At 53.0% G+C, this 15,040-nt stretch overlaps 1 protein-coding gene across 2 annotated transcripts in view; it reads right to left on the reverse strand.

Annotated features, from left to right (window-relative positions):
• Window positions 1–2,692: 2,692 nt before the first annotated feature.
• Window positions 2,693–15,040, reverse strand: part of PHF2 (PHD finger protein 2) — a 60,422-nt gene continuing 48,074 nt past the window's right edge. The window contains exons 17-22 of one of the 2 annotated variants that reach the window (XM_048315653.1): window positions 14,306–14,463; window positions 9,492–9,769; window positions 8,382–8,477; window positions 7,378–7,487; window positions 5,976–6,237; window positions 2,693–3,774 (exon numbers count right to left, since the gene is read on the reverse strand). In XM_048315653.1, the coding sequence (XP_048171610.1) occupies window positions 3,686–3,774; window positions 5,976–6,237; window positions 7,378–7,487; window positions 8,382–8,477; window positions 9,492–9,769; window positions 14,306–14,463 (993 nt within the window). In that variant the 3' untranslated portion in view covers window positions 2,693–3,685. The remainder of the gene's footprint in view (window positions 3,775–5,975; window positions 6,238–7,377; window positions 7,488–8,381; window positions 8,478–9,491; window positions 9,770–14,305; window positions 14,464–15,040) is intronic. The other variant, XM_048315654.1, reaches the window with a different exon arrangement.

The raw sequence follows: 15,040 nt of genomic DNA on the forward strand, positions 1-15,040 counted from the left end.
AAAGACTTCCAAGATGTGTCACCTAATTGACTCCTAAGTGACTGCTAATTATTTGGTTGAGTTGAAGGTGAGAGGAAGACACATGGTCACACATTCTGCAAATACCTGCAGCGTGTGATGGGAGGAGTGAGCCAGGAGCAAGCCCAGTGAGCCAGGGAATGAGCCAGGGAGTGAGCCAGGGGGGTGGACAGCCCCAGGCTGGTCCGTGCCTCTCCTTGAGGAGGAGCACACCGTGGAGCTCAATGTTTAGCAAATACAGTGAGCTGGGGCACAGAAGTATGTGACAGGAGAATGACCTAAAAGTGAGTCTCAAAGTGCACCTTCCCCACAGGCTGGAAACAGAAGGAAATCCAATTAATTATAATTATTACACTTTTAAGAGAAGAGGAGAAGAAGGCTTTCTCTTGCGATATGCAGAGAAAAACTTCAAAATAGTTTACACAAATGCTGTGAGTTCTGTGGGGCAGGCACTCCAGATCCGTGGCAGATGGTAATGGAAAGAAGGGCGCCTGCAGCGCGGGATGGCATCGGGCCACTGCTGGAAGCAGCACACACTGCCCGCTGCCCAGGCAGAGCCTGCCCCGACCGGGGGAAAGATGAATGTGGGGTCTGTGAGACTAAGGTGTGGTTGTGCCAAATGTCTCAGTTTGAGCGATTCTTGTCAGTTAAAAGACAGAAACAGGAGAAACACAAATGTTGTGAGTAATGGTTTACCAGGAGCAGCCAACAGCCTCTCTGCTTATGTGCGACAGAAAACACTTCCCCGGCCAGGGCATCCTTTGCATATTGAGCAGCACTTTTGCGAATTCCCAGTTGCCAGTCACTGCAAAAGTAATCCCTAAGGTGAGCCGATTGTCCCACACCGGCACTCAGCCCCTCTGCCAGCCCCGGGCTCCTGCACAGGGAGGCTGGCACAGCCGCTGTCCCCCCGTGTCCCTGGATGGGACTGGCAGCTCTGCGCTGGTTTTCCAGTGCACGGTTCCTCCCGGCTGCAGCATCCAGGCTCTGCGGCGTGTGACTGCCCGGGATGGGTGCCCTGGGTGGGTGCCCTGGGTGGGTGCCCTGGGTGGGTGCTCTCTCTCACCCGTCACAGCGCATCCTCAGCCGGTGATCCTTGCGGGTGCCGTCCAGCTCGGGATATTTTATGCTGAGCCAGGGCTGCTCGCGTGTCTCCGAGCCTCGGGCGGTGCTCGGGAGGCTCCATCCCAACGGGTCCCGTTTTCCCGGCTGCGGCTGTTTCTGAGCTGTGAACTCCCCCAGCTGGCGATCGCCCGATATCGCCACCAGCCCCCTCGCCCCGCCCGCAGGGTCCCTGCGAGGCCGCGCTGCCGGCGCTCCCCCGCAGCCGCGGAGCCGGGGCTGAGCCGGGGCTCTGCGGGGACAGGCGCTGCCCGAGCCGCCGCAGCGAGCGGTGCCACCCGTGTGGGACACACCAGCTGTGTGGGACACACCAGCGCCTCTCTGCAGGTGTCATGGCTCGGTTGGAACACCGGGATGCTGGACGGGAATGCCGGGAGAGCCAAATCCCCTGTTTCTCTATCAAATCTCAATCAATATCCATGAAGGAATATCACACTCAGACTGCTTTTGAATTGAAGGGGACACAGCCACAAAACCTGGCCTGTGACACACTTTTCAGGTCTCTTGCATCTTCTTTTGGGCTTTGAGTGTAAGAGCGTAGAAAACACATCACTGACTATCCCTGATGGAGCTGCAAGAGAGCTGGAGAGGGGCTTTGGACAATGGCATGGAGTGACCGGACAGGGGGAATGGCTTCCCACTGCCAGAGGGCAGGGTTAGATGGGATATGGGGAAGGAATTCCTCTCTGCGAGGGGGGTGAGGCCCTGGCACAGGGTGCCCAGAGCAGCTGTGGCTGCTCCTGGATCCCTGGAAGGTTTCAAGGCTGGGTAGGATGGGGCTTGGAGCAGCCTGGGACAGTGGAAGGTGTCCCTGCCTGTGGCAGGAAATGGAACAATATGAAATTTAAGGTCCATCCCATCCTAAACCATTCTGTGATTCAAAGATTGTACGATTCTATCCCATGGTGTCTTTGCTATCCCGTAAGCAAGTACAACCCGGCTGGGGTGTGAGGCCACACCAGATCCACCTTAAGAGGCCCCTGCCCCTTGGGGCCATCAGAGGGGAACAGGGAACTGAGCAGGCTGCAGCTGTCTCGTGCCACTGCCAGCTCACAGTGTCCAAGAGCAAGGAGCAGTGCGGGAGGTGGGAATGGCCTTGCATCAACAAAGGGAACTGCAGGTTGCACGTGACCCCAAGGGTCAGTCAGGAATAAATGGTGAGATGCTGCATGTTCCACCGAGCACAAAGAAGGGGAAAGGCTGGAGCACCTGGTGACCTCCAAGAGGGAGGAAGCAGAGGGAAGCAGGCATGTAGATGTGTCCATGGGAGGTAGATGACGTGCTGGGCCTGTGGGTGGACACCTTTGGGTGGACTGTGAGGTATCTTACTGGGACACTCAAGGCCATGGCCAATTGACCAGGGCTTCTCGTGGTGCTGTAGCAAGCGCAGGTGTGTAAGGGGGTGGGTGACAGATGAGACAGAGGCAGAGGAACCACTCCCTGTCTGTCCCAGCTGTGGGTCCATGCTTGTTCCTTCACCCACCCTCAGGGACCCCCAGCTGCCTCCCTACCCCTCCTTCACCGACCCCACAAAAAGGCCAGGCCCAGGCAATTGTGTACAAAACCTGAAATAGTTTTACTTTGCTTTCTTTTTTTTTTTTTTTTCTTCTTTTTTTAAACTTTGCTCTAGGTTTACTTAAGATTTTGTGAAGTCGATACAAGAGCATTTGATATGAATCGGTAAATAAAACACCGTCATAGATAGATAGCCACGATAAACTTTGTTAGAAATGTACATGTCGCGAAAAAATAATAATACTAATAATAATAATCATAATCATAATAAAAAAAGCCGGCGCGACGCCCAGGCCGGCGCAGCCCTGGTGGCCCTGGTGGTGGCCCCGGTGGTCCTGGCACACGGTGGCAGGTGGTTCTGGTTCCCCGCAGGCGCCGCGCCCCGGTAATGTGTGTATATAAACAAAGCCCATAAGAAATGTACAAATATAAAAAGCTACAAACATTAATAAATTACATCGTCACAAAACACGGAAACACTCCACAAGGTGCTAGTAAAATAACTGTCTCCCTCCTCGTACAAGAAGTTACGCAAAGAGCTGGTACCGGCGGGCAGCGCCCGGAGAGACCCTCCCCGTATAAAAACCCGGCGGTGGTTATTCCAAAAGCTATGTACAAGCTACATTCTAGGAAAAGGGGCCCGGGAGCGCGGGGCGGCGGGGGCTGCCTGAGAAACGTGCCCGCCACCTCCCCGCCCAACGCCTCGGCCTGCGGCCGAGTCCTGCGGTCTCCTCCTGCCACGTGGCCTTTGGCCCCTTCCTGCCCCTGGCTTTGCCGCCACACCGGCTGTGGCCGCCCACTCTGCCCGCTCGCCGGGCGGGAACAGGGGCCCAAGGCCCGGAGCCGGTGCCGGAGCGGGGGGCCCGACGCTCCTCGGTGGCCGAGATTAGTATTAACTTTTTGCGGCTAGTCGCTCTCAGCACTCTGAGAAAGGACATCTATATTAAAAAATATTTATAGCAGGATTCTGTACAGTCCGACCGCTGAAAGTTAAAGGGATTATTGTGGTGGTGGCCCAGAGCTGGGGCCACTAGAGCAGCAGCTTCCCGTTCCGGTGGATCTTCAGGATCTTGCCGAGCCGCTGCTTGGCCGTGGCCATCCCCTTCTTCGTGCGCTTCCCTGGAAGGAGAGCAGCATTGGCGTGAGGACCCACGCCCACCCCACACCACCCCACATCACAGACCCTCCAGCTGCCTCCTGCCTCTATGGCCCTGCTGCCAGCCCTGCCCAGCACCTTCAAGGACACCCAGCAGCACCCCTCAGGGGTTACTGGCCACAGGACAGGGCTTGGCTGGGAGTACGGCCCCTGCAGAGCCAGCCCCGCTGAGCTGGGGGCACAGTGCACAGCCACCCCGATGGACATATCTACACCTGTTCTGGGGAGGCACAGCTCTGCCAGGCACCCTCCTGTCCCCACAGCTCTGCTGGGCATCCCCCTGCCCCCACAGCTCTGCCAGGCACCCTCCTGTCCCCGCAGCTCTGCCAGGCACCCTCCTGCCCCCACAGCTCTGCCAGGCACCCCTCTGCCCCTGCAGTGCAAGCCCTGCTGCCCTGCGCCCTCACCTGCCCTGGCCCATTGCTCGTGGTCACCTGTTTGCCCACAGGGTGACAGTCCAACCCAGCCCCACCAGTGTCATCCTTCCCCTCAGGGAGAGGCTGCACACACACACACAGACACACACACACAGACACACACACACAGATACACACAGACACACGGACACACAGACACACACAGACACACGGACACACACAGACACACACACACACCCCCCACAGCTCCTGGGCACCTCTCTGACTTCCTGCACAGGAAACCTGCAGCACAGGGATCCTGAGCTCACGTGCTACCACAAGTCCTGGGACAAGCATTGCCCCAAGGATGCCTGGTCCCTCGCCCACCACACTGAGACCAACCCACACACCACCACATCTCCGTATTTCTCCTTGTCCTCTCCTCCTGCTGTGCCAGAGACATCACCCATCCTAGAGCTCCCTGATTCTGTGTCATCCCACCATCTCCTTCCACAGTGCCTCCATCACCCAGACTGGTGGACCCCATGCTCAGGACTCTCCTGTGCTCCATGAGGAGAAGCCCTGCCATCCCCTCAGAGCTTCCAGCTGTCCTAAGACCCTGTGGAGGAAGACCCAATGGTCCTCCACTCCCTGCCAGGTCAGCCTCTCGCTCCCTTAGCAATGACCCCTTCTCTCCTTTAAGGACAGAGCGATCCCAAGGGCAGGGTGGAATCCACTGCCTGGCCAGGTTCCCTGCACGATGCACTGCTGCACTGCCCAGCTTGCTGGCCACACCGGGCTCCATCAGCATCTGGATCTGATGGATCGTCTTCCCGTTACATCTTCCACTGGCTTGGACCTGCTTCCCACCATTTTACCACAAAAGCACAATTCCAGGCAAATACATTCTTTCCACTCCAGCTCTGCAGAGAGCCACAGGTACCACCAGCTCCTGGCAGAACCCCAGCCCCTATCACAGGCTACACACATTCTCCCCTATAGCCCTCCAAGCTGCCATGCACTACCTCTAATCAGCTCCATTCGAATACCTGGAATTCAGGAAACATCTGCCACACTGCCTCACTTGTCACCAGGGCCTTTCCCAGTGGGATCACACACAACTTTCATGCTACGCAGTGCCTGTCCCACACACCTGCCTCAGTTACACTTCCTGAGCCAAGTTCAAGCGCAGAGCAGGAGATCCTAGCCCAGACTCCAGGACAGCCTCAGCTTTCTCATGCTTTCCCTATGGCAGACAGCAACCAACCTCTTCCTCTCTCCTGCCTTCAGCTGCAGCTGTGTTACTCCCAAGGTCTGATATTCCTCTGCTCGCTTGTGGCAACTCTCCAGAGAGATCTGCAGTGTGCCCTGCTCTACGTGTCCTGGGAGGAACGTGCTCAGCTACAGTCAGCACAGAGCTGGTCAACAACCACCACCACCACCACAGCGCCTGTCCCAGCCCTGGGCAGAACAGCCTTCATGATGCATCTTCCCCTGGACAAGGCGTCGCTGGAGAGGCCGGGATGTGACCCTGCAGTGCTCCTCGCAAGCTCGGGCCGTGCTTGGCGCTGCTCCTGCCATGGGATGCCTCACACCCTGCAACCAACAGCCCAGCAGAAGAACACCTCTTTGGCCCCCCAGTGCCAGGACAGTCAAGGCCACAGGCCCTGTCTCTGACTGGATCTGACTTGCATCCATACAGCTGCCCACGGCACACGTGGCAGTGAAGGCCCTGCGGAAGGCACGGGGTACACGAGTGCTTCACCCTTCCCCACTCCTGCACCACAACCCCAGGCATTTCCTGGTACCTTTGGCGGAGGCATTGTTCTGCGAGGATGATGAGGGTCTCCTCTGTGTGAGGAAAACACCGGGTGCCATCGGCTGCGATCCCCTGTTAGGCTGGGCGACCCCAAAGGTGCTGGCCCCTGCAGTGTACTCGTGATCTGTGAGGCTGCTGGCCTGTGACTCCAGCTTCGGCTCGGGTGAGCTGCCTTCCTGAGCCGCTTTGCTTGCGTTGGGGGCTGATAGCTTCTTTTTGGTATTTTTTTTCTTCTTGCCTTTTTGTTCCTCCTTTAAAATGACAAAGATGAAGCTCAGATTAATCCCCAGGAGACCTTTAGCTAGGGCAAGGGCCAGCAGCGTTGCTTAGGGTCCTGATACAATGACACCCGCGGAGTTGGCCATGGACAAGCGCTCGGGGGCTGCTCCAACACCGTCTCGCTCACAGCTGCACACACACGTTTGCCTCTCGTGCCTCTATGTCCTCGCTCTGTGCAGGGCCTCCTTGTTCCTTAACAGCCAGCCGGGCCCACACCGACACTGCCCTGGCACAGCAGCGTGGTCAGCATGAGCAAATCTTTCCATCTTCCACAAAAACTGGCACCTCCTATCTTCAGGGATCTTCACACCCTTGCACAACAGCATGGAGGATATTGAACATCCCACTGATTCAGCCTCTGCTTCCTGCTAGGACACACATGTCATCTCCTGACCTGTAACTGCAGCTGGACATGCACACCGGGGCGGCAGCGGTCTGCCACTGTCCTGTGTCCCTTGTCTACTTTCAGTTCCTTTCTTCATGAAACCCTGCCACCATCCTCAAAGCTCTTCTACTCAGTAGTCCACAGAAGCCCAAGGCCACAACAACCTGCATCTCTACCAGCTTGCTGAGGTGCCTCACCAACCTCGCTCCAGCAGACCTTGTCACCTTAGCGCCTCACCACGTCAACTTTATGGGGCTTCTCTGACCCCCTCAGAGACTGGACACTTACCAAACATCCAAACTGCCACAGTTCCTTTCCTAAACTGACCCTTTGCTCACAGTTCATCAAATTTTTGGAAGCAAACCCTGACACTTGCCCAGCAGCCAATCTGCACAGACAGGCAATCACACCAGTCAGCCTCTCAAATACACGTCAAATACACTCCTTTGGGGCAGCCTTCTCCTATTCTACCCCAGCAGCCATTCTCACTCCTTCATCCTTCCCTGTGCTTTTGCTTTGTCCCTTGCTGCCCTGTGACATGCTCAGGTGTGTTGGAACACCGCTGGGCTTGCATCCCATTTATTTCCCTGAGACTGCAGACCCTCGTGTCACTGGCAGGACCAAACACTGCTGAGGGCTGGCACAGCGCTATGCTCAGGCACAGCTCTGCTGCTGGGGACAGGGCTCTCCTTTCCTGACAGCTCCTCCTTCCCAAGCAGCCTCTCACCTGCTGTGACAACTTGGCGGCGGCAGCGGCGAGTCCAGTTTCTATGGAGGCGACTCTCGTGCCTTCCCGCACCGGCCTGTCCTGCCGAGGCACTGAGGGGCCAACTCGTGCTGCAGGGAAAGCAAGGCAGGTGAGGGGCAGGAATGTGCCCATGGGCCCGCACAGCCAGCACAGGGCAGGGGGCTCTGCCCTGCTCAGCCAGGAGAGATGGGGATGGTGCAGCCTCTGCCCTTCCCTTCTCTGGCTGCGAGTAAAGGCACAAGAGCCAGCAGCCTCCGGGCACAGTGGCACGGGCAGAGGCTGCTGATAAAGATGTCACACAGCTGGGCAGCTCCACAGCCACCTGAAGCCAAAGCCACGTGGGTTTGTGCCCACATCCTGGATTATGAGTGTCATTTCCAAAGGGACGATGCTCCCCCACAACCGGGGGAGGACATGCAGGGCCACGAGCTGATAAGACCAAGCATGGGCTGCTTGTCACACACAGCAGACAGAGAGGGTCCCCTCTCACTGTTTCTCACTGTGCCATCAAAGGGGTATAGGGGCCCTCTTGCCTGGTGAGCTCTAACAAGCCCAGGACAGATCAAACCCTTCCAGATTATGAGCTTTGGCGGAGCCTGGAGGAGACTATTCCCACTCGTCTCTCACTGTTCCCACAGTCAACACCTGAAATCCATGGCAACTCAGCTGTCCAGGGATTGATTCACTGTTACACCACTGCTAAGGTGGCAGCCAATTGATCTATCACTAAGAGTGTGAGGAAAAGTAAACCAACCAAGGAATGGCTTTTTCCTGCCAGCTGATTGAAGGAGGAAGGCTAAAACTGCTTGGCAGCAATCCCAGTGCATGGATCACCTCCCACTGTGCTGGAAAGGATTAATCCTTCACGTGATAAAGAAATCACTAACAGTGTGTTACGGTTTCCACACTCCTTGAAAAATGGCTGGTTTCAGCGATTTGCATGACTTAGCCTGGGTCTGGGCAGCACAGACCACAGCACTTACCCGTCGGGCTGTAAGGGGCATCATCTGAACTTTTCCTTTTCTTTGATCGGGATTTGAATACTGGATTATCTTCATCTGATTCCAGAGAAGGGTAAACTACAGTAGGAAACAAAGGCAATAGTTTCAGTTTAGGAAACGGCTCTGCCCTGCAGAGGCCCCCTTGCTCTCTTCAGGTGCAGTGACCACAGGCACCACAGCTGGACGGTCCCCAGAAGTGCCATTGAGCACTTCTGTCACAGCTGTGACACTCAGGGGACTTTCCTCTGCTCTCATCCACACATTACTCTTGGGAGCTGCTGTCATTAAACTGTGACTGGCTCTCTATATTTCCCTATAATCACAGAATATCCTGAGCTGGAAGGGAGCCATAAGAATCATTGAGTCCCGCTCCTGGCCCTGGCACAGGGTGCCCAGTGAAGCTGTGGCTGCCCCATCCCTGGAAGTGTCCAAGGCCAGGTTGGACAGGGTGTGAATCAACCTGGGATAGTGGAAAGTGTCCCTGCCCATGGCAGAGGGTGGGACTGGATGGCCCTGGAAGGTCCCTCCCAACCCAAACCACTCTATGATTCCATGATAATTATGGCAGAACTGGGGTAACTGGTGCAAACTGGCTTTGTGCCCATTTCTGCTGCAGATGATTGCTTTCTCTGCCAGAACTCAAAATAGCATTGGATCCGTTTTCCATGTACAGATTCAACTTCTTACTCCTCTCAGCTGGAGGTTTAATTGCTACTGTGCAGACAAGGACACTTCTGTCACAAGTAGCAGTACCTGACCCACATTTCTGGAACAGTCCCCCATTTCTGGGTTGACTGCTGCAGTTTTGGGGGCTCTCCATCTTTCTCGAGAGTTTCTCACTGTGCCATGCTTCAAATCCAGCCTGCCTGGATGGTGGTATGACCCTGGGCTCTGCAGCCAGTCTGCTGTCCCATGGTCTTTGCTTCCTTTGGTGAGCAGATCCCGTTCCGTGTGCTGCTCCTGCGCACACACCTGGCTGATCGCAGGGTGGCTGAGCAGGAGGAAGTGCCACGAGCAGAGGGCATTTGCCAACACTCACAGGTGGTCCATGCAACCTCAGGCACACTCTCACTCTGCTTCCCTCCTACTCACCATAATCCGAGTCCTTAAAGCAGGCATCCAAGTGGTCCTGGTCCTCATCGTAATCCTCGATGTCGATGCTGTTCTTTGTGCTTTTCTTCAGTAGCCGCTTCCCGGCGTTTTTGTTGCCACCACCACCAGCTTTTTTCGAGTTTTGTGTGGAGAAGGAGTTGTTCTTGGCCTGATTGGTGCCCCATGATGTCTGAAGGCAGGACTCTGAGGCCTGGAGGTTTGCCATGGAGAGCATGCCCTGGATGGCTTCCTGAGTGCTGGGGGAGGCAGGTGGCTGGCTGTGGGACACAGGGAGAAACACCGGGGAGCTCAGTGATTCCAGAAACACCAACCCCTCCAGACAGCTCACTCCTTCCATGGCAGTTTTGCTAGGAGAGAGTCCCTGATTCCTCTGAGTAGCTGGACATACCACCAGGGCCAGTGGGGAATTTTATGGAACAGGAGTACCACAGACAGCACCTCAGATGTGGGGGGTGATGGCCCAGGAGCCAGGGAGGTGTGGGCAGGCCCCTGGGGGCTGTCAGCGCTCTGGGCAGGGCTCAGGGAACTTCCCAAAGCCCACAGCAGAATTCCTAACAGCACAGTGTCTCTACTACCAACTATCATCATCATCATCCTCCTCCTCCTCCTCCTCATCATCTTTTAATATCTATCTATCTATCTATCTATCTATCTACCTATCTATCTACCTACCTACCTATCTTTAATGCTATTTTTCTATATTACCAAATCATCCTCCTCCCCATCATCATATTTTAATAGTGTTATTTATAATCTATACTACCATCTCCTGTCAAAGGAGAGCTTATGCATCAGCACTGCTGGGGGATGTTGTGGGGGGCTCTGCTCCAAACTGCCTGGAAGTCTTTGGTTCCAGTTCATGCCATGGGCTTCCACCCCTCCAGGAGCTGCTGGAAGTTATTTCTGAGACTGGCAGAATGTATCATCCAATATTTCCAGAACTCTGGAGTTTGGGCAAGCAGTGAAATGCAAAAAAACCTTGCTGTGGCAATATTTGTTACACTTGTTATGCATTTGTTGCGCAATAGAAGCCACAAACATACAAGAGAATTAACAGCACCATGTCACTTTCTCCTACTTGAGCTTAATCTGGGCTCTGAATAATGTACAAGACCTTAAAGGAAGTTTCTGGGCTCTAATGGCATTTATTCATAATCCTGAAAATGAGTTAAGACTTGTGTTCGTTCACGACTCAACAAATAGAAGAATATCAGAAAACTTATTTAGGAAAGAGCCATGTAAATCCCTCTGATATCATGCCTTCTCTTCTGCCTTCTCCCTGGTGAAGGAATATTTTGCATCATCTACAAGGAATTATCATATTTTCTTCCAGTCTTTTTCCCTAAACTGTTTTTCCAAATGCTGGACTCTCAAAACACTGCAAACAGACCATCAAATACTGACCACTAAATGGGCAGATCAGAGAGGAACTGCCTTAAGCAACACAAACTCCAACAAATAAATGGTGGGATATGATCAAAAACAGTGGTTCTGAGAGTCAAACACCAACCTGAAAAGGGGGAAATGTCTCAGAGACAGAGCAGCACATGGGGCAGAGTGTTTCTCATTAGGGCACGTGCCTGGTGCGCTTCCATCAGGAATATTTCAGCTTTCTAAGCCAAAAAAATTTCAAGAAGACTCAGGAAGCAATTTTGAAGCTCTGGAAGAGCCATATCTCCTTTCTGTAGCTTCAGCAACGATTTTTAAAAAACCACATTTATGAAAGTAACCTACCAGAGAGTTACAATTATGGCTTAAAAAAAACACTTGAAAAGAGCATTGGAGCAGGAACAAAGCAGCCAAAGTTCTCCTGCCCCTGCTCTATCCCCACAGCCACCTTCAAATACACCAGAGGTAGCACTGGGGGATAGCTCAGACCTGCCTCCAGCCCAGCAGCCTTGTTTTCCTGTCCTCAGGCTGTCAGCTGCTGTTGTGGAGGCACAGAGAGGAGGACACTCTAACAGACACACTGGCAGTGGTCTGTGCCTTTGTCTGGCTTGTGGCAGCACTGGTGGGGCAGCAGGACCAGGGCAGTGCCTGTCCCCTGCCCTGGCACTGCTGAGGCCACACCTGGAACCCCGGGGTCAGTTTTGGGCTCCTCTTGACAAGAAGGACATTGAGGGGCTGGAGTGTGTCCACAGAAGCGAGCAGATGTGGGGAAGGGTCTGGAGCACCAGGAGTGGCTGAGGGAGCTGGGGGGCTCAGCCTGGAGAAAAGGAAGCTCGGGGGGACTGTGGTATCAACACTGGTGTGCCAAGATCACACGCCAGAGCAGGGGGACCAGGCAAACAGCTGTGCTGGGCACAGGACCAAGGCAGCACTGACGGACTCAGGCTTCACCTCCTCAGTGGGCTGGGCACAGGAACGGTCTCAACACCCTGCATCATGCAGGATACCATGTAGAGAGTCGGTGCCTCGCTCTTCACCACCAACTCTACCACTGCCATCTCTCTTCAAGGATTCAACCTCTCTAGGCAGATCATCTCCTTCCTTCCATCTGCAATTACTGAGTCTTCTACCTGTATCCTCATATTTAGAAACAGCAGAATATTACTAATTGAGTGGTGGCTCTGTGGAAGTCACAGTTATATAAAAGTATGGAACTCCAATAATTTCAAGTACAAACCCCGTGTTTTCTTCCATTTTTGAATCAGACCTGGACAAAACAAGTAATTTTGCTCCTTTCAAGATCAGCCCTCCAAGCTTTTTCCATATTCCATTTCAGTTCTTCCAGCCTGTTCCCACATTCACAGCAGCCTTTCTGCAGGAGCTCTGTCCTTCCCTCTCCCGGCCTTGCTGACACACGTAGCTGAGCTGCAGCTCCCTAGGGCAATCTAGGTAATGCCATCAGGGCCCCTGGGGTGGCCAGCTGCTAGTGACAGCCCAGTATTTTACAGAATAAAGTTTCCCATAATTCAGATAAGGCCACTGTCACAAAAAGCCCTGACCTGCTTCCCAAGTGACTGCTTGGGATCCAGCAGCTCCAGCACTGGTCTGACAGGGATGCATGCGCAGACTGCTGGTGTGAGAGGAGATCCCACCTGCACGGCCGCTCTGTGCAGCACCCACGATGTACACATACACATCTATAAACACACACATTCCCTGTCCTTAATCTGCCTTGCCAGTAGAGAAAGATGGGAATTGTTCCTGAGAGCCAGACGTGACCACAGGGGCATCATGTTGCGACACAGTGTGTTTGCATATCGTGTTTCCTCCATTTCATTTTTAAAAAGCACGTTACGGCCATTTAAAGAGCCGAGCGTAATTATGAAATGAAACACAGTAATTACATTTACCAGGGGCTTTTTCCAATCAAGATGCAGCACACACTGCCAAAACCCAGTGTTTATCCCAGAGCCAGCATTGATATGACACATTCCCACTGAACCACCCCACACGGTGCAGTAACCCAGCCAAGTCTGGTGACGGGACCGTGTGTGTGACTTTGATTTCAGAAACCACAGACCCTTCAAACACCCTGGGTACAGTGCCCAGGCTGAGGGGGGAAAGCAAAGGCCTGAGTCCTGCTCCATTCTGGCAGTTTAACCCCTTGCAGACAGCAAAATTGCCAGAGAATTGTCAAGAACCATTTCAAAGCATGCAGTGAGCTGTGTTATCCACAGAACGGGCAGCAGTGTACACATGGCCAAGGAAGATTTCTTTGAGTTCTTATAATAGTTGGTAAATTTTCTTTTTTTATACCAAACTTCCAGCATGGGAGTTTTATTAACCTGGCAACTTTATTACAGCATTAGACACACCTAACTATTTTTTGATGTGTCTAATGACCTGCCAAAATGTAGCTGTAAAATCAACATAAACACTCATCCCATCATGAACCATAATGCAGAATGGAAAAGGAATTCACAGGGATGGTCAAACAGACAAGCGTTAATGTGATTATTTCTTTTGAAGAGCAGGAGAAGAGTTGGGGCCAAATCTGAAGAGATCAGGAAAATCCAGAACCACTGACCCAGTTGAGCTCAGACAATAAAAAGTACTCAATTTCCTAAATGCTGCAGACATGGACACCTCTCCCCATGCTCTCCACCACCACAGGAGGTGGCTGTTTGGTCAACCCCTCCTTGCCAGGGAAGGGGCAGCAAGAGAGGCAAACCAGGACTAAATGGAGATCAGATCTCATCTCTAGAAATAGCAGCTGTGTCAAGAGAAGCCTTCTGCAGAGGTGCAGTGATTATGTGCCTTGATTGTAAAATCACTGGCCTTTTTCATCACCACTAGGGACAAGAACAGAACTGAGAGGAGATTCCATGTGCCCCCCATCTGTAGGGAAGCAGAGGTGTTCACCCAAGCACTTCCCACTGCCTTATTTCTTGGTAGGAAGAAGAATGATAACCAGAGAAGGGAGCAAGGGTAGATACTTTCCTATATCCTTCTTTCAAACACCTGGAATTTGTGGCACCTTAGAATGCCTCATGGGAGAAATGGTGGCCATTTCGATTACTTTGTTACATTCTCACGACATTAAAAACCATAATTCCCACCCTCAAGCTGCATTCAGTGAACTCTCTCCTTTTCAATGATTCATCTATTACAGCATTATTGCTAAAACTGATGCTCAGCATCTACAGACGTGAAATCCTCTCTTTGTTCAAATTATACCACCAAAATCTTACCTACCTCTCCCTCCAGACCACAGGAAAAAGGAAGAGTTCACTTGCTGGAGAAAAAACAGTTACCAAGCTGCACAATTCATTCTTACTCACACACAACCACAAAAGAGGAATTTTGTTCACAGGTAAGAGAGAAAAGCATCCCTTGGTGCGTACCTGTTGGTGTTATACTCTAAACCCCCAACTTCCTTGCTTGCCTGCAAAAGATCAAGAATTCCTGCTGAACTTCCACTCTCTTTCTTTACTTTGGAATTGCGTCCCGGCTTTGCCTCTGTGTCGATGTGGAGCAAATCTTCATCTGATGAGTCCTCGCTCTGCAAAAACAAGGAAAAGGCTGAAAAAAGGTGGAAACTCACTGAGCTGGTCCATAAGAACAATCATTCCTGCAGCCTGCTGCTCCTCCAAAGACACAGAGCTAGCCTTTGGAGTTTGCTTTCTTTAAACAACAAAAAAGAAAAAACCAAGTACATGATAAAAGTCCATTTCCTTGCAGCCTGTAGGCATGGTAGGCCTTTCTTTCCTCTTCCAAAGCTTTGAGATCTGATCCTGTTCATGGGATGAATCCTCTTTAACAGTGGTGTTTCCAGGGACTGTGTTGCCTTCCCAGCCCTGCTCCTGCTCTGCAGACCATGACCCTCTAGTAGAGGAAAACGCTCTGCCAGCCTGGACCTGCAGCAGGCACAGGACCATTAATGCTGACAGCCCAGACACAGGGACAGACCCACCCTGCCATCCCCACAGCAGCAGACTGGGAAGATCAAACAGAGGAATGGGACAGTGTCATGTGAGGCCCTGGAAGGAGCTGCCTACATCTGACCGTCTCTCTGGGGCTGAGATCCCTGAGTACTGTAGTCTGGTGTCTAATAAAACAAGTTTCTCCCCCCTTCCTGC

This window comes from Corvus hawaiiensis, chromosome 11 (assembly GCF_020740725.1).
Source record: "Corvus hawaiiensis isolate bCorHaw1 chromosome 11, bCorHaw1.pri.cur, whole genome shotgun sequence".
NCBI lineage: Eukaryota > Metazoa > Chordata > Aves > Passeriformes > Corvidae > Corvus > Corvus hawaiiensis.